General features: G+C 32.8%; 2 protein-coding genes across 2 annotated transcripts; one reads left to right on the top strand and one right to left on the bottom strand.

Moving 5' to 3' along the window:
* Positions 1–399: 399 nt before the first annotated feature.
* On the bottom strand, positions 400–3,948 carry LOC113869432 (F-box protein SKIP31). The gene is made up of 9 exons (XM_027505752.1): positions 3,598–3,948; positions 3,256–3,459; positions 3,063–3,136; positions 2,609–2,684; positions 2,274–2,384; positions 1,702–1,876; positions 1,455–1,573; positions 783–843; positions 400–684 (listed from the first exon to the last, which is right to left on the bottom strand). Exons 1-9 carry the CDS (start codon positions 3,673–3,675, stop codon positions 614–616), a joined length of 969 nt encoding a protein of 322 aa, XP_027361553.1. The 5' UTR covers positions 3,676–3,948; the 3' UTR covers positions 400–613.
* Positions 3,949–16,428: 12,480 nt separating this feature from the next.
* Positions 16,429–17,316, top strand: LOC113869836. The gene is made up of 2 exons (XM_027506332.1): positions 16,429–16,730; positions 16,908–17,316. The coding sequence occupies exons 1-2, from the start codon at positions 16,539–16,541 to the stop codon at positions 17,118–17,120; spliced, it is 405 nt and encodes a 134-aa protein (XP_027362133.1). The 5' UTR covers positions 16,429–16,538; the 3' UTR covers positions 17,121–17,316.
* The last annotated feature ends 1,801 nt before the right edge of the window (positions 17,317–19,117 follow it).

Here is a 19,117-nt window from a genome sequence, read left to right as displayed (position 1 = left end):
ACTATAAATGCTTCCTAAATAGTGTTAAGAGAACCCATCAAGTACATAAAGTAAACCCCAGCATCTAACATGAAAAACAGTCATTTTAAAAAAATATTAATCTCAACTCTAAACACTGAATTTAAGAAAATAGAAAAATAAAATTTTATTAAAAAACATTTATTATACTTTTATAAATTTAATAAAATAAATTTGTCGACAATTAGTCATCCACCTAGTGATCGCGTATAAGGATACTTGGTGTAATGCAGCAAGTAATACGTCCTTGACAAAATCTTTTTGGAGAATACTAACTTAACAATGTCACACTAATTACCCCATTCTGTTATTCAAATTTCTCGGTAAATTGTATCTACTAAGAAATGCTTTCAACGTAAAGGACCAAAAATTGCAGTAAGGAGAAAAAAGAAAAATTCCTCTACTGAAAAAATTCAACTATACATGCATACAACTACTAAATACTAAAATGAAAGACAATTAGACAAACGCATAGTTTTATAATCTAAGACTGAGCAAATATTCTAAAGCCAAGAGAAACTGCAACATATTTAATGTTAAATAGACAAATGATGAGAGATAAGGTCATCCAGTCCAGAAGAGCTAAAAGTGGGGATCAGCAAAACCTCAAAGTAGCTTCAAGCTCCTTTTCATCAGCACAATTGTATCCCAGCAAATAAGCTCGTGCTGTTAAAATGGAAGAGAACATCATAATAATGAGATGCATGTGCAAGAACTGATATACTCCCTAAAAAACAGAATGAAAGCCAAAGAGATAAGTTTACCAAAACGGCCAGATCCCATAAATGGTTCTGCCTCATCAGTCACACCGCCTTGCAGCTGCTCCTGAAATTTCGAAAGAATAAGAAACCATTAGGAGAAAAATTATATAGAATGTGCCCGTCAGGCAAAATGCCAAAATCAATTCTTCTTACTGTGACAACCAGTTCCAATGTAAAATCTATAACTAAGGTTAATTGAACATGCATCATAATTAGGTTCCATGGTTCAAAATCAATTCTACCAAACTTTAAAATAATCAAGAGTTTACTTTTTAACTTGATTTTGATAAATTAAATAAGTTCAACTTTGTTAAGGGTCTGTTTGGGAGGGGAGAGGGTTTCTGGAGGCGAAGGGAGGGGAGAGCTTATTTTTTAATTTTATATTAAAAGAATTATATATTATTTAAGATGACAAATATATTATTAATAAATTAAGTTTTTATTATTATATTAATTTATATTTTTTATTTTTAAAAATTATTAATTTTAAATATATTTATTTAAAATATAAAAATAAGTCTTCTCCTCCCTTTCCCTCCAAAAACCCTCTCCCAAACATACCCTAAGATTATAATAGATACCGATCACTTTCATAAGATCAATGTGCATGGATGTGTAATTGTGTATTACAGTATAACAATATAAAAATATATGTTAAAGAATATTTAGACTTACAGCATCAGGCTCCATTTCAGCAGGTGACAGTAATCTATCAAAACAGTGCCCTGATATTGTACAGACCAAAAGCTCGTTTGTTGGATCCATAACTACTTCTCTACATGTATCATCACAGACTAGAAATGAAAATAAAGACAAATATATGCATTAGTCCAGGCCATACCAAAGGATTTAAAAGTTAATATTGAAAAAGATGTCATGTATTCAAAATACATAGAAGCATAGCATAGATGATTTTTCCCACCATGAACTTGTCCAGTCTTCTCACAAATAAAAACATCTCCCATTTGGTAGTAAGAACATGTGTCCCCAGAACAAGCATGATCAGTCACCACTGTATCACTTAGGCCCCTGCTACTTTTCCATGATGACACTTGATCAGCCAATGTCTTGTCAAGAATAATCTTATCATCTTTCAACTTCACATGCAGAAAACAGGGTGGAGAAATAACAAATGGTTAAGTGACGTCCATTTTATAGAGGTATAGAAAATTACGTCAACGAAAAGAGATCAACAATATTAAAAGATACAAATTTATTTCTCAGGGCAGTATTAGCATACTGTTATAAAATCCCAAATCCCTATTAGGATAGATATACTAGGAGCAAAAATAAATAAGCATTACTACATCTACAAAAGCTTCAGCTCTATATCCCTTTCTCTTCCCCACTTCAAGTGAAACCAGGGAACCTAGGGAGCATAAAAAGTCACACAGTACAAGGACTAGAACTGTTTATTTAACTTTGTTTTTTAAATAGCTGAAAATCTAAATAAGTCAGTATATAGTTCCACACTACAATAATTTCTCTCATTACCTGTGAAGGATGAGGCGCTTGACTTCGCTTAGCTGCTTGCATTTGAATGTAATACTCCTTAAACTCATTTTGACAACTTCTAACAAGTTCAACCATGTCCTCTCCATCACGCTGTGTAAATGACAATATCCACACAAAAATTAATAATGCAAGGTTGACTAACTCCAATTTGCTTTCCAAGAGAATAAAGATGAAATAGGCAAACATCTTAAGTAGGTAATTCAGTTAATGCCATAAAAAATGCTCAACCATAAATCACTAATTGATGAATCCGTGCACAAAAAAGAATAATGAAAGACTACTAAGAAAAATAGAAATGCAAAATGTGCAAGCACCTGAATGTATAACTTTTTCCATGGGCATTCCCTTATCTTCCTTGTAGGGGGAAGAAGGCCCCATCGCATACAGTACCTGAACAAAATTTTCCACGACAATTGGCATAAATATGGTTCATACATTTTAATAATTGTACACAACTCGCTAAACAAGGAAATGCAAACAACATGAACTATTCAAGTAGAGGAGAACCTACTCCTCAAAGCCAAGCAGAGAAGAGGAAGAGCATCCACTTTAAATGGCGGAGTTCCGTGTCTCATACCCAGTAGATATGGGACCGGAACTCTGTCAACTAGAATATCAACACTAGCTAATTGACAGGGATCCCAAATAAAAACAATACAACATCCAAATTAGTCCATACAACCTATCTGATGCTAAATCTCTAACAACTGTAAACAACACTCAGAAAGGTAGCGAATTTGACAAAACAATATATACTAGTGTACTTACAAGCGACGCCACAATGCTTCATCAGATGCAGCATAATTAAGAAACCTACAGACCAAGGAACAAGAAATAAGGTCCTGTCCCATCAAAAAACCGTAGTTAGTTAATTCAAATGCCGCTATTAAATAACTTTCCCTTTCAAAATAAAATTTAAAAGAAAAAAAAAAACCCACAAAAGCATGTACAAAGAAGTAACCTCGGAGGAAAGAAACTTCAGGATATGATGAAAAAGCTCAGGTGGAACTTTGCTGAAATGACCAGTCTCAATCCTTCCTGGCACCGCCCCATTATTGACCCCAATGTTCTTCGGCACAGATGATGAACCAGAATTTTGTTCAGCACTCTCAGCCTCCTCTACTCGCTTTCTCTTTGCTTTTGGTTCCTCCACATTTTCCTCTTCCTGGAACAGTAGTCATTCAAATTATATCCAGGAAGAAATAATCTCGAATAAACCAATTACAAACATTTTCTTTCTGAATCCCAAATCAAAACCCTAATCGATGCGAAAAAAATTGAAAATCGTGAATAAACGGAATACCTTATCAGAGACCTCAGAGAGGACTTCTGATTCCAGAAATTGAGCCAGGTTTTCGTCCTCGTCGTCGGAAAAAGTCATGGTATCAGAAAAACAGCAGGAAGGTAAGGGTGCGATTGCAAACAGGAGATCCGTCGAGAGACCGGAGAGGTATTGCAGATTGACCGGCCAATCGGAAAAATGAGAGTAATCCGGTGGCCGGAATTTGAAGGACGGTTGTGGAATCACCACGAAACGGCAAAAGAAGATAGATGATTGATTACTTCGCCGATAGATGCAAAGCAGAATGGACGGTTGAGATTTTCGGGTCGACCCGACCCGTTATACTCAGATATTTTCGGAGGCAAATTCCGAATATCTTTGGAATTGATGCGTATTCTTCAAAGGTGAAAAATAAAATAAAAACGAGTTCTCTGATCTGTTACCCTATGAAGCACGACTACTCAGTTTAATGATTATGTTAAATAAGTTTCCCAAATATATTGTTATTCGAAATTTAAATATATAATGGAAATTATGAATAATTAAATCTTAAAAGTTATTCTAGCTTAATACCCATATTCTATACTATTTTAATATATATTATTGATTTCTTTTCTTATCAATGTTTATACCTTATGCGTTTATATGTATAATTAATTGCTTCTCATAACAATTTTATACAATAATAACGATGACGGTGTAAATATGCTATTAGTAGGTATGCATTTATTTGTATTAATATGTTATTAGTAATTTTAGTTGCGCTATTATGTTTATATGCTAAAAGTTAACTAACACAGTACTAAAAAATAATTATATTCATTATATATTTACAGGGTAGAACTAAATTCAAAATATAATAGCATTGAAATTCTTAAATATTGATTAATGTGAAAAAAAAAATTGTTTAAACGCCACTTAATTTAAAGTAGAAAAAACAATTATTAACTTTTGTGAAATAACAATTATATTATAATTAAAAGAATTTATAGATTTGTTTAGTTAAATTATTTATTAAATATATCTTTATCATATATTTTGTTAACTTATATTGCTTATTTTTCGGTTTAGACCATAAATATTGTTACGAATTTTAAATTTTTAAAAATTATTCCAACCAATAAATAAATATACCATTTACTTATAATAAAATAGAGTGGTTTAGACCTTCTCATTATTGTTCTCACAAATACTATAATTACAAACATATATTATTAATATTTCTTTAATGCAGAGGTATTTGGATTGAAAAATAACTAAAAGAAGTTAAAAATAAAACAAAAAAATATAAATTACAAAGTTAATTTATATGAACGAAATTTTTATTTTATTTTTTTGTTTTTATGATTACTAATTAACTATGTGTTCTTTATTTTAATTTTATTTAAATGTATTAAAAAAATTATCAATCACTTAATTAATTGTTATCGTTATTAAATGACAATCTTCTTATTTATATGTTGTTCTTATTATCATAGAAAAAATAAATAAATAAGAATATTAAAAAAATTATATTTATTAATCTTAATTAATTTATTAGAATTTTAGGTAATAAATGGATAGTTTTAACTTCTAAATTTAAATTACCTTTTAATTTCATTATTTTGTTAATGGCAGGATAAAAATATATACAAGCATGATCAATAAATAATATTAATATCATAAAATCAAAATTTATATTACAATAATATTCACACATTAACTCCATAACAAGAGGTATTTAGTTATACATTATTATAAATATGAAAATAAAAATAATTAAATATAAAACATCAATAATAATAAATAACAAGAAAAAAAAAGTTTTTTGACTAATTCTATTCTAACAAAAGTATAATTTTGTAATAAAAAAATATATAAAAAAGGATCAATCAAGTATATAGTGTCAAGTGTGTAAGACTTTTTTATATATATAATGGATAATTCAAGAAGATAATAATTTGATCTCTAACAAAATATGACTTGCTTTAAAAAAATGATTTATCTAAAAAAATAATTTTTCTATTGTCAAATTAAGAATTCAGATACAAATTTATATTTTAAAATTTAGATTAAAAATTCATTTACTTTTTACTCATTTCAACATTTTTTTATGATTTTATCTTTTTATAATTAAGATGTGTTGTTACTCTATCTTGAGATAAAATTAAGAGAAATTTAATCAATTTAAAAAATAAAATAATAATTTCAATGAAAAAAATATTAAAATTACATAAATAAAGTGACATGATAATTTTAGCACCTAATCCTCCATTGGAAACATGATTGATTGATTTAAGTAAGACTACTGTATATAGCAAAATTTTCTATTAAAGTATTTAATACAATTATATTTATTAAAATTTAAATTTGACACTACAAGTTGGAATAATTCATTACCATTGATACACATGCTCAATAGTTAGTCTCTAATATTAACAACCATCCATCAATTTAGTTATTATCATTTTAAAATATTAAAAATAAAGAATGAAGTCATGATTATTACAAAGATAAAAATTTATTATGAAAATAAAATGATACTATTTTATTAATTTTTATAATTACTTAATTTCATTCTTAACTTTTGATATTTTCAAGTAGCCTTTTTTTTTTCTTTAATATGTTTTATCTTTTTTATGCCGTCTTTTTCCTTCAAATTACAATAATAGTATTGTTTAACTTTTAACAGTTTTACCAAATATCTCACCCCAAGATTCTTTCTTCTTCGTTTATCTTCACCTTTCTCTCCCATTTTCACTTTATCCACCACCCAAAAGTCTCTTATGACAATGTTGCAAAATGGAGTTTCACATATCGAGAGGAGGGGCAAGATCTTGAAACCCTGTACATGGCCATCTATGGCATATTATGAAAGTAACGAGGATATTGTGTGGGGTCCCTTCGGTTGTTGGATATCACTCATGATTGCTAGTTGCCACTCTTCAATCTAATGTAACAACAATTATAATGGAAGATTGTGCTTCTTACAAATGTCCCTAACCAAAGGCGCAATCTTCCTAATATGTTAGTCCCCCTGGACAACTGCGGAAACAGATGGTACTTCACTTGAAATTGCAACCCACCATGAAACCAATACATCCAAGTAGAACACTTTGACATCAAGAGTCCCGTTAGTTTGCATCTCAAACCAATCACCCCGACTTGGTAGACTCAAATACACATTAGAAGAAAAATAGTTCAAACAAAACTAAACATGCTAAATTCCAGCAACAGAAAAACTGTTGAGCTCAAATGCGGAAAAACTTGGACGTGTAAATTAAAATTTTGACGTAAACTGGCGAGCAATAATTCAGATCTAATAAATAGATCTAGCAGCGCAGCGGTGTAACTTGTAAAGTGTGCACTGGAATACTTCCCAAAAAAGAGAGGTGGATCACAATAGATCACTTAAATATCAAGTCTTTCCTTAGCCAGCACCTTTCCATTTACTAATAAAAAAAAAAACTCTTCTCCAGCAATCCAACAATCAGTCACAGAAGGATAACAGAAATAATTCTTTTCTGATGTGGAAGATCAGACTAAACTGCAACCACAGAGCATACTAAGAATTATTCTAACTGAATAAAATAAGCAGAGAAAAACCTCCAATGTGGAAGAAAAAACCACGGGACAAACTCCAAAACATATTTCACTATATCTCGGGATATTTACAATATCCTTTCAACACTTTATCACACAAGAGATGTAAAATATAGTGTACCCAATGAGACCCACTCCTATTCAAATATTACAAATTTTGTAATACCAAGAAGAAATAGAGATGATACCCACCCAGTATATTTTTCACACTCTTTAGGATTTACTCAACACTCTATTTTTCTCTCACAAGAATTCTATCAATGCTTGATAAACACTCTTGTGATGCACACACTTAATTTCATTCCTCACGGCTATTTATAGCCAAATGAAGTTACTATTAACTTATTAAAATATTATTTATTTGTTTAGGGAGTCAAAAAAAAATGGCACTGAAAATGTGCTGGACATCACAATTCTACCCCTCCAGCACAAAGGTGCACTCTTGGAATCTTTACATGCGATCCATGCCAATCAGCTTGGCACATTGTTTATGTTTTTCTCGTGCAACAACTTTCGTCATCATATCAGCAGAATTTTTATCCGTGTGAATCTTATCTAGCTTGAACTCTTGTTCTTCCACTGCCTGACGCAGCCAATGATATCTGACATCAATGTGCTTCGTGCGAGAGTGATACATCGCATTCTTACTTAAATCCAATGCGCTTTGGCTATCGCAATGGATAACGTACCTTTTCTGCTCAATTCCCAGTTGTTGAAGAAACCTCTTCAACCAAAGCATTTCCTTTCCTGCTTCAGTCATGGCAATATACTCAGCTTCAATAGTTGATAAGGCCACACATTTCTACAATTTGGATTGCCAAGATATAGCTCCCCCTGCAAAGGTAAACACAAGTCCTGAAGTAGATTTTCTACTATCCAGGTCACCTGTCATATCTGCATCTGTGTATCCTTCAAGAACTGGGTTAGGTATTCCAAAGCTCAAGCACATATTAGAACTACCTTTCAGATATCTCAAGATCCACTTCACTGCTTCCCAATGCTCTTTTCCAGGATTGGAAAGATACCTGCTAACAACTCCGACCGCATGAGCTATATCTGGCCTCGTACAAACCATGACATACATCAAACTCCCGACTGGTGAGGAGTATGGAATACCCGCCATAGCTTCTTTTTCTTCTTGACTTGTAGGACAACTTCTTTTGCTGAGTTTGAAGTGATTGGCCAATGGTGTACTAACTGGTTTAGCCGTCTTCATGTTGAATCTGTCCGGAATCCGATTCACATACCGTTCCTGCGATAACCACAACCTCCTAGATTTTCGGTCTCGCATGATCTGCATGCCCAAAATCTGTTTTGCAGGGCCCAGATCTTTCATATAAAAAAACTTTGACAATTCCTTCTTCAAATCACCAATCAGCTTCGCATCCTGTCCCACTATCAACATATCATCTACATACAACAGAAGAATAATGAATTTATCACCTGGAAATGTCTTGACAAATACACAATGATCTGCATCAGTCTTGGCATATCGATGACTCGCCATAAACGAGTCAAATTTCTTATACCACTGTCTTGGAGCCTGTTTCAATCCATACAAGCTCTTCTTCAATCTGCAAACCATATGCTCCTTTCCAGTCTCCTCAAAACCTTTTGGTTGCTCCATGTAGATTTCTTCATCAAGGTCTCCATGAAGAAACGCAGTCTTCACATCTAGCTGTTCAAGCTCCAGATCCAAGCTAGCCACCAATCCGAGTATAACTCGAATAGAGCTCATCTTCACAACTGGAGAGAAGATTTTATCAAAATCTATTCCTCGCTTTTGTCCAAAACCTTTTACGACTAAGCGAGCCTTGTACTTCAACAGCTTGTCACCATCTTTCTTAAGCTTGAACACCCATTTATTTTTCAAGGCTTTTCTGCCTTTAGGGAGCTTGACCAACTCATAAGTATCATTCTTCACCAGGGAATCCATTTCTTCTTGCATGGCTTTCATCCACTGGGATTTATCCTTATGAGTCTGAACTTCTTCAAAGTTTTCTGGCTCCCCCTTTTCAGTGATGGTTATATACGTCGAACTAGGATACTTTGTAGATGGCTAGTGTGGTCTACTTAATTTCCGAGGCTGAGGTGGAACTTCTGGGTTTTCTTGCTCAACACTTTCATCATCACCATCTTCTATTGCTGGCTCATTATCAACCCTAAGTTCTCCATCACACTCTCCCCTTACTGTAGCATTTTTAGGAGAAACAACTGGTGTAAGATCAACCTTACCACCTGGTTCTCTGATTTTTGGTGAAGCAGAATCCGACATAGTTTCTTGCTCATGGAACACTACATCTCTGCTTCTAATAACTTTCCTATTTTTCGAATCCCATAACCTGTAGCCAAATTCCTCATCTCCGTAGCCCAGAAATATGCAAGGAATGGCTCTATCATCAAGTTTTTGTCTTTGTTCCTTACTCATATGAGCAAAAGCTTTACATCCAAACACTTTCAAATGAGAGTATTTAACATCATGTCCGGACCATACTCTCTCAGGGATATCAAAGCCCAAAGGAACAGATGGAGATCGGTTAATTAGGTAGCTTGCCATTAGAACAGCTTCACCCTAGAATGGCTTAGGCAGTTTTGCCATTCTTAACATGCATCTTACTTTCTCCATAATGGTTCTGTTGATTCGTTCGGCCACACCATTATGTTGTGGGGTTCCAGGTACCGTCTTCTCATGCCTGATGCCATGCTCAGCACAATAATTCTTGAATTCATGGGAAGTATATTCACCCCCATTATCCGTGCGAAGACACTTCAAAGGTTTACCAGCCTGTCTCTCCACCATTGCATGAAACCTTTTGAAGCATTGAAAAACCTGGTCCTTCGTTCTTAAGAAGTACACCCACAATTTTCGTGAAGCATCATCAATAAATGTCACATAATATCTGCTACCACCAAGACTCTCCACTTCCATGGGTCCACATACATCAGAATGAACTATCTCCAAAATATTCTCTTTCAGCTTCGACATTTTGCTGAAAGACACTCTATGATACTTGCCAAACAAATAGTGATCACAAGGATTCAGCTTTGTATTTTTGGCAAACGGGATAAGGGACTTTCTTGCCAAAATCTGCAATCCTTTTTCACTTATATGAGCCAATCTTTTGTGCCACAAATTTGGCGAATCATCATACTCAACTGCATTCAATCCGCCCTTGATCAACTTCACTTGAGTTTTATACAACGTTGAATTTACTGTGCCTCTAGCAACCAACAACGATCCTTTGGTAAGCCTCCACTTGCTGTTACCAAAATGACTGTCGTAATCAGCTAGATCCAAAGCACGCACAGAGATCAAATTCAGACGTAGATCTGGCACATGTCGCACATCTTTTAGTGTTATTGTGCATCCTGTATTGGTTTGAATGCACACATCACCAATTCCCACAATATCTGCCATACTGCTATTGCCCATCTTTACTTTACCAAAGTCTCCTGCTTTGTACACAGTAAAGAATTCCTTGTGAGAAGTTGCATGATAAGATGCTGCTGAGTCAATGACCCATTCATCACATGAGTCTGTAACTTGACACTCTTCTTCTTCTTCAACAGAGAGTACTACCACATCCCCAATTGTCACAGGGGATGCAGTATTTTCATCGTCATCCGATCTAGAGTTTCGTCGGTCTTTCTTCTCTCTGTTCTTTCAGGCTTTATAGTTTCTTTTGATGTGCCCTTCTTCACCGCAGTGGTAACACTTGAATTTTCTTCTGGACTGAGACTGTGACTTATCTCTGGATTTGTTACTTCGTCCTCTGCTCTTACTTCTCCCCCTGTTCTCTGTGACAAGGGCATGGGAACTGCTTGCCCCAGAGTCTTTTCTCCTTGTTACTTCATTAAACATGCTGTCTTTGACTTGAGACAAAGTCAGTTTTCCTTCAGGAGCAGAGTTGCTTAATGACACCACCAGAGTCTCCCAGCTATCTGGTAATGAACTCAAAAGTAACAGCGCCTGCAATTCTTCATCAAGTTTTATCTCCATGGTAACTAGCTTCTTCATCAACGAAAGCTTTGTTCTGTGCAGTCTTCCTCTAATACATTTGTTCAATTTTGTTCCACAGAGTCTGGGCATTCGTCTCTGTGGCAACATGGTGGAATATGCTGATATCCACCCACTGCCTAATTAAACTGACGGCCTTCCGGTGTGTCTTTTTCCAATCCTCATCCTTCACGTCTTCTGGCTTTTGATCTCCCTTTTCCATAGGATCATACAAGTCCTTGTAGAAAAGTATGTCCTCCATTTTTGGCTTCCAAATGGAGTAGTTTGTTGTTGTCAGCTTCACCATGGTACCTACGTTCTCTTCCATTTAATTTACACTCGGTGATACAGAGCCCAACTTAAGCTCTGATACCACTTGTTGGGCTCAAATGTGGACAAACTTGGACGTGTAAATTAAAATTCTAACGTAAACTGGCGAGCAATAATTCAGATCTAATAAATAGATCTAGCAGCGCAGCGGTGTAACTTGTAAAGTGTGCCCTGAAATACTTCCCAGGAAAGAGAAGTGGATCACAACATATCACTTAAATACCAAGTCTTTCCTTAGCCAGAACCTTTCCAGTTACTAATACAAAAAAAAAACACACTTCTCTAGCAATTCAACAATCAGCCACGGCAGGATAACAGAAATAATTCTTTTCTGATGTGGAAGATCAGACTAAACTGCAACCACAGAGCATACTAAGAATTATTCTAACTGAATAAAATAAGCAGAGAAAAACCTCCAATGTGGAAGAAAAAACCACAGGACAAACTTCAAAAAATATTCCACTATATCTCGGGATATTTACAATATCCTTTCAACACTCTATCACACAAGAGATGTAAAATATAGTGTACCAAATGAGACCCACTCCTATTCAAATATTACAAATTTTGTAATACCAAGAAGAAATAGAGATGATACCCACCCCAGTATATTTCTCACACTTTTTAGGATTTACTCAACACTCTATTTTTCTCTCACTAGAATTCTATCAATGCTTGATAAACACTCTTGTTATGCACACACTCAATTTCATTCCTCACGACTATTTATAGCCAAATGAAGTTACTATTCACTTATTAAAATATTATATATTTGTTTAGGGAGTAAAAAAAAAAAGGGCACCGAAAATGTGCTGGACGTCACAAAAACTAGCCACCACAAACAAAACCCTCTTCCCCTAATTCGGCAAGCAAGAAACTAAAAAAGGGTACCAAATCCAAAACCAAGCAACCCCAAAAGCTACACAACCTTATTAGGTACATCTCTCTTAGACAACAATAACAACATAAAAGACTGCACAAACAAATTAATCCTAGCAAAACACATCACAGGGTGTGTTGTGGCCCTTGCGTTTAAAGAGGTTAGTGCGGGAAAGGTGTTTTAGGAAGGTGCGATAATCGGAGGAGACAGTGTAGCCACGGAGGAAATGGTCAGTAAAGAGTGGAGCGAGGAGGTGTGCTGCTGTCTGAGGGTGGAAGGCGAGAAATGCATTGGTGGTGACTTTTCCGTCTGGTGAGGAGAGTTGGAGGAAATTGAGATATAAAGTAGATGGACTTTTTTTAATAAATATTTAAAATATACTTAAAAGGACTTATTTACAAATATAAATTTTAAATAATAAAATATAATAAATTAATTAATGTGACGGTAACATGGGTTAGTTTTTCATCAGCAATTTAACATTTAATAGATGTAAAATTAATAATATTAAAGACTAAATCTTAAATTTTTTAATTTTTAGAAACTAAATTTTAATAAAATTTTTTATATAAACTTATCACAAAATAACTTATATTTACATAGATTAAAAATATAATTAAATCTTAAAAAAATAAAATAATGTTGTATGCAAAATAAATTTTTATGTATCATTTAATATGATAAATTATTACTGTTTTATTTAATTTTAACATCTTTTAATAATAATGACTATATTATTTGATAATTATTAATATAATAAATTAACATTTAAAATTTTAATTTTAGAAAATTAATTTGAACAATTGCATGTTTTACTAACTAAATTAAATATTTACTCATTTTTAAATTATAAATAATTTAAAATTTTAGTAAAATTATAGTTGTTTTACATGGTAATTATACTTCGTTTAACATAAAAGTAAGGTAACTTCACATTGGTACGAAGAACAGAAATATAAAATATAAAATAATTTTATATTATTAATTAATTATAATATGCTATGTTATTAAATATATATTTCATTTGTGTTAAATGTACATATAATAAAATATATTTCGTGTTCTATTTTTTCTTTTAAATTCTCAATATCTATTTTTATTTTTAAAATATTTTAATGATTAATTAATAAATAAAATATTTCAACTTACAATCATTTATATTAAATTTTTATAAATGAGTTTTTACAATAATCAGTTGTTTTCAGCCTTTAAATTAATTTTTATTTAATTATTTTTTAATAATAATAACCTTATAACTTTAATAACGAGAGTGAAATTTTTAGTTAAAGTTCTAAAGTTAATTTTATGAAAGTTTGAATTACTATTTATCTTTTCATTATCTAATAAAATTACAACAAAATGAAATATATGGAACAAATAAAAAAGAACACCAACATAAAAAATACTACGTTCGTAATTCTTTTAATTATCTTTAATACTGTTGTTGTATTTTACATTAATTTCAACCCAATTATACTATGTAACAATAATAAAAGATACACAATTATGTTTAAAAATTATGCACATAAAGATCAAATCAAAAACGTTTTTTTTTCTTATATATAAAAACTAAATTAAGAAATTATATTTTACACGCGCCAACGTTGCACAAGTTAAAAAAATAAAAAATGATTAAAAAATATAATATTTAATATTATTAATGTGTTAAAATGATATTGTTCTAGTGGCTAAAGCTGATCTGCATAATGCTGAGACTATTCAATCTAGTTTGTATAATTTTGAGTAGGCTTCTAGCCTATCTGTGAACAAAGACAAATCTTCCATTTATTTTTTCAAAAATTTTGATTCTGTTGTTAGAAATGATATAGCTACCATCCTTGGCATTAATAGCTCTTCTAATTTTGGTAAATACCTGGAGGTTCCTATAAGTAATTCTAAGCCTATCAGGAAAGATTTTGTTTTCATAATTGATAAAATTTAAAAAAAGATGTTCTCTTGGAAAATGAATTTTCTTTCTTTTGCTGGTAGAGTTACCCTTACTCAAGCTTACATTATGAACATTCTTAATTATTTTATGCAAACTATGCTTATACCTAAATCTGTTTGTAATGATATTAACTCAATTTGTAAGAAATTTATTTGTGGGTATCTGAATAATAGGAAATGTCATCTTATTTGTTGGGATAAGATTTGTAAACCCAAGAGTGAAGGGGGTTTAGGATTTAGAGATATAAATCTGGTTAATAAGTCCTTTATTATGAAGCTTTGCTGGAGATTGATTTCTTCCCCTAATGAGTTATGGGCTAAGGTCTTGCATGCAAAATACAAGTTTTCCTTTGGGAAAAACCCTATGATTAATTCTGGTCTTAATACTTCAGCTTTATGGAAGACTATAGCTTCTGTTTGGGAGTCTTTTTATGCGAGTCTGGGCTAGTATTTAGGGAATGGTTTAATTATTAGATTTTGGAAAGATAAATGGATTCATGATGCCTCTGTTCTATCCAGCTGTGTCACCAGTTCTATTCTTGAAGATCTCAATATCCCTGTTGCTCTTTTCACCAATCAGGGATTTTGGGACTAGGACAAGTTGAGGGATTTGCTTCCTAGGCTTGTTTGTTCTATTCTGTCCTCCATTAACCCCCCTAGAATAACTGATAATCAATATCGTTTCTTTTGGAATTTAACTAATTCTAGGTGTTTTTCAATAAAATCTACCTATGATTTAATTTATAATCTTGGTCAAGATATGCTTGTCTATAATAAGATTTTTAAGATGGTCTGGGCCTAGAAGGGCCCTCCTACGATTTCTTTCTTTTTATAGAAAATTGCCCATGGTAGGCTTCTAACTAATGAAGAAAGATTTTCCCGTAATATGACTTGTCTCTCCTTTGTGTCCTAGATGCATGGAGGCCCCTGAAACTATCATTCGTGTCCTTAGGGATTGTTAGGTAGCCAATAGTATTTGGAGTAATTTTCTCCCTCCTGATAAATGGGTGCAATTTTTCAGCCTAGGAATATCTAGTTAACTAGATTTTAATTTCTCCAAACACAACTTTCCTCTGCATCCAAATTGGAGCATTATCTTTGGCTTTGTTGTATGAAATTTGTGAAAATCTAGAAATAATTTTATTTTTCAGAATAAGAGTCTTAATGACCATGACCTTTCAAGAAAAAATTATCTTGATGTTGATTATTTTCTTTCTTGTTGCAGGTCTGGGCAGAAGCAGATTGTTGATGCTCGAGGAACCAATTTCTTGGTGAAGTGGCTGCCCCCCATTTCTAGGTTTTTTAAGCGCAATACAGATGGCTCCATGTCTCATGCTGTGGGTGCTAACTGTGGGGGATTAATCCGTGACTCTATTGGTGCGTTTATTGTGGGAAAAATCTTGCTCAACTTTGGGGTATCTTTTGGGACCTCCATTTGGTTCTTGAGAAAAACCTACTGGTTATTTGGGTAGAATGTGATTCTAAAACTGCCATATCTTTGATTGTAAATGTTTAGAATAGTAATTATCCCTTTTATTTTGTTATTAGTAAAATAAGAGAGTTGATTAAAAGAATTAAGTTTATTAAGTTTAATCATATGTTTAAAGAAACTAATCAAAGTGCTGATTGATTGGCTAAATTAGGCCACAATCTTGCAGTGTCTTGTTCTTGTTTTGATAAGGCTCCTCCGTTTTTTGAGCCTTTTTTACGGATGGATTTTTTGGGGATCTTGAAGTCTAAGCAAGTTGCTTAGTTTTGTTTTGTTGGGCTTCTGTCCCGTTTATTAGAAAAAAAAAATAAATTTATAATATCATATTATTTTAATAAAAGATTATAATATACCTCAAGTATGTATTAAAAAAATAAATTAAAAAAGTACAGTAGAAAGAAAATTTCAAACTTAAATATATTTGCTATTCTTTAAAATATGCATTTTTAATTTTTGTTTAAAATATCAATTTTATTCCATAATCATTATTAAGAAATGACATAAATAATTTATTGTTATCGCATGTTAGTTTTTTGATGCTCGATGTTATTTTTTTTGTAAAATAAGTAAGTTAAAAAAATATAATATATATATATATATATAATATTAAGCCAAAGTTTTATTATTCTTTACTAGATTGGTCGTTCGAAATAGGAGCTGGTGAGAAGCCATAACAACGCATAGGAAATCAATAAAGTTTGAGTTGAAAGGTAGAAGAAAGAAGGAATCAGATTAAGATGGCGTTGGGCTGGACAGGGCGAAGGAGCATGTCGACGGTGTCCAAAGCTGTTGCTGAAATTGTTGGGAGTGGCAATAGGAAGATCCGCAAATCTTCCAGTGAGCTCTGCAACTTCCTCGGGATTCCCCATCACTCTCGTTCCGAAATGGCCTTGATTCTCTCCAAGTTCATCAAACTCTACAATTTCAAGGTTCGCTTCTCTTTCCTTTATTTCGTTCTTCCACACCAACTGTTTGATCAATGTTCTCAGCCGCACACGTGCTCTTATTGTTATTATTGTTTAATTTGTTTATGTAGTAGCAACTTCGTTTAGGTTATCGTCGTTTTATCACGTTCCTGTCGTTTATATCTTGTTGGCGCTGTGCAGAGTCCTGGTATTAAAAAAGACAAGATTTGGGAGCAGAATTTGCAAACGTTGTTACGTGGTAGAAATAGTATTGGTTTTCCTGAGGTTGCTAAAATCCTCTCTCCGGAATTCAGTCAGGGTGCGATTAATGTGAAGGATAGTAATATGGATTCCTTCGCCGACAATGCGAAGGGAAAAGCCTCTCAAAAGAAAGGGAAATCTTCTAAGAAGTAAGACTTGAACATGGTTTTGCTGCTTGGAGGATCCCTGCTTGACATATTTGATACTTTTTTTTTTATGTGTTTGCTTTGTTCCAATGACAACTTGAGTTTGACTATTGTGTTGTTGTCCTTCAAAATAATATTATTCCTCTTTATATTACATTTTAGCATATTCATTACTTGATATAATATACTGGTTCTTATACTGGTTCATGGAGAGGCAAAAACTGTTCTTGTTCTTTTATTCGGTGTTATAGCTAATAAACAATTTAGTTATTATGCCCATCAGTATCAAGTTCATGAGTGGGAAAGGTCGTCTTGTCAATTTTGCAGTGCTTGCTTGCTTTCTTAAGCCACTCATTCATAACGTAGCATCTCATTTAATGAGGTTTTGACATGTGGTAGAACATTATCAAAAGATGTTGTGGAGGTTATGTTGCTGTATTTTTTAAGGTATGGATGCATAGTTTTTCCCTCTTCTTCTTCTATGACTGTTAGTTGTCAGTTCGTTTGTTTCCCATGTAAAATTTAATAAACCTAAACTCGAAGGAAAAATCGGTATATTACAAATATGTAATTTTATAGGTTTTAATGTATGAAGGAAACTCTCATATTAGTAGTGTCTTTAGTTCCTTTGTAAAATAGCATTCAGTTCTTAATGTTAGAATAAAACGAGGAGAAAAGAGAATAAAGTGAATGGTTTTTAATAAAATAAAGAAATATGCCAGGGATTGAGGTGAATATATACTTACAATGTCATAGACTATTCTAGGGATTTACTCTTAAGGAAATGTTTCCAGAAGATGATGCCCTAAACCTTCACCGACTGTGCTTTAGCCATTGAAGATTGATAGTATAATTTTTCTTATTTTATCCTATTTTTCAATGTTTGTTTAATTAATATGATATGACAATTTTATCTTATGAGTTTATCATATCTTTTACTCCTAGTGTAAATTTTATCCTACAAAGAAAATAGGATAACATAATGTATCTAATTTGTTATTTTAGTAAATATCAAATGTAAAATAAAATAAGCGTTTATCGTAATCTTATGTTTTCATATCCACCGAATAGGAGGTCTTTTCAAGACTCTGATCTCTTACTATGCAAATGCATCTAACAGACGAAAAGGTGCCCATGTTACCATACCACTGTCAAATTGCATCCTTTCGACGATTAACAATGTGAGGCATTGCTAGCTGACGGTGAGGTAGAGTCCATTAGCTAGACGCCCCCGTTATTGTCAATAATGTATACAATCTGCCCGACCATAGGCTTTGTTGTACTAAATGGCACCTTCTTTTTTCCAAACCTTGCTGAGTGTAAATTGGCTTCAAAAGGTCAATTCTAAAGGGAATACTGTGTAAAAAATCCACATACCAATTTTTTTTTTTTTGGGTCAAATAAATCCACATACCATATGTTATGAACCTTTATAATTAGTTGGAACGATTCAGTTGCAGCTGGGTGAAGCAAGCAGAGGAAGTATATGAATAAATGGAACAGATTATGTGTGTGTTTTTTTGGGGCGCCACAGTATATGAATAAATGCTATTTCGTATTTGGTATTATTACTATAAATAGTTCAAAACAGGTGGTGAGGTTAGTGTCATACAATGGAACAGTAGTACTGTGGCGCTGGCACTGTAAATCTATAAGAGCTCAATTGTCGAAGAAAGAATCTCAAATGACGGGTCTTTGGCCATGGCTTGTAGCTAAGCTTTCACCTTTATATGTAGTAAGATAAACGGCACAATGACTGAAAAATGAGTTTCTATTGTCCAACCTCTGACGTTGGGAAACGAGTAATTTACTGTGCCAATGGAGATGGTGGGTGGATATTTATAAAAGAGACTTTTGCAGCAAATGAACACTAAGGATTACTTTTATTTTAAAAATATTCGTTTTTTAAGATGTTATATTAATGGATGAAAATGCATAAGCCACAACATACTATGATCCAGCTTAACCTCCGGTTTGATTTAATACACTGAGGAAGTTTTTTTC

This window comes from Abrus precatorius, unplaced genomic scaffold (assembly GCF_003935025.1).
Source record: "Abrus precatorius isolate BTA unplaced genomic scaffold, Abrus_2018 Scaffold6, whole genome shotgun sequence".
In the NCBI taxonomy this organism is placed as follows: Eukaryota; Viridiplantae; Streptophyta; class Magnoliopsida; order Fabales; family Fabaceae; genus Abrus; species Abrus precatorius.
This window is presented reverse-complemented; position numbering and strand designations above follow the sequence as displayed.

Bases quoted from the DNA above. Each gene is read 5' to 3' on its own strand.
- LOC113869432 (XM_027505752.1), bottom strand. From the start codon at position 3,675: ATGACTTTTTCCGACGACGAGGACGAAAACCTGGCTCAATTTCTGGAA. The intron at 1,574-1,701 runs GTGGGAAAAATC...TTTCATTTCTAG, and splicing joins GAAGACTGGACAAGTTCATG to TCTGTGATGATACATGTAGA. The intron at 844-1,454 runs GTAAGTCTAAAT...TCGAAATTTCAG, and splicing joins CTGAAATGGAGCCTGATGCT to GAGCAGCTGCAAGGCGGTGT.
- LOC113869836 (XM_027506332.1), top strand. From the start codon at position 16,539: ATGGCGTTGGGCTGGACAGGGCGAAGGAGCATGTCGACGGTGTCCAAA. The intron at 16,731-16,907 runs GTTCGCTTCTCT...GGCGCTGTGCAG, and splicing joins TCAAACTCTACAATTTCAAG to AGTCCTGGTATTAAAAAAGA.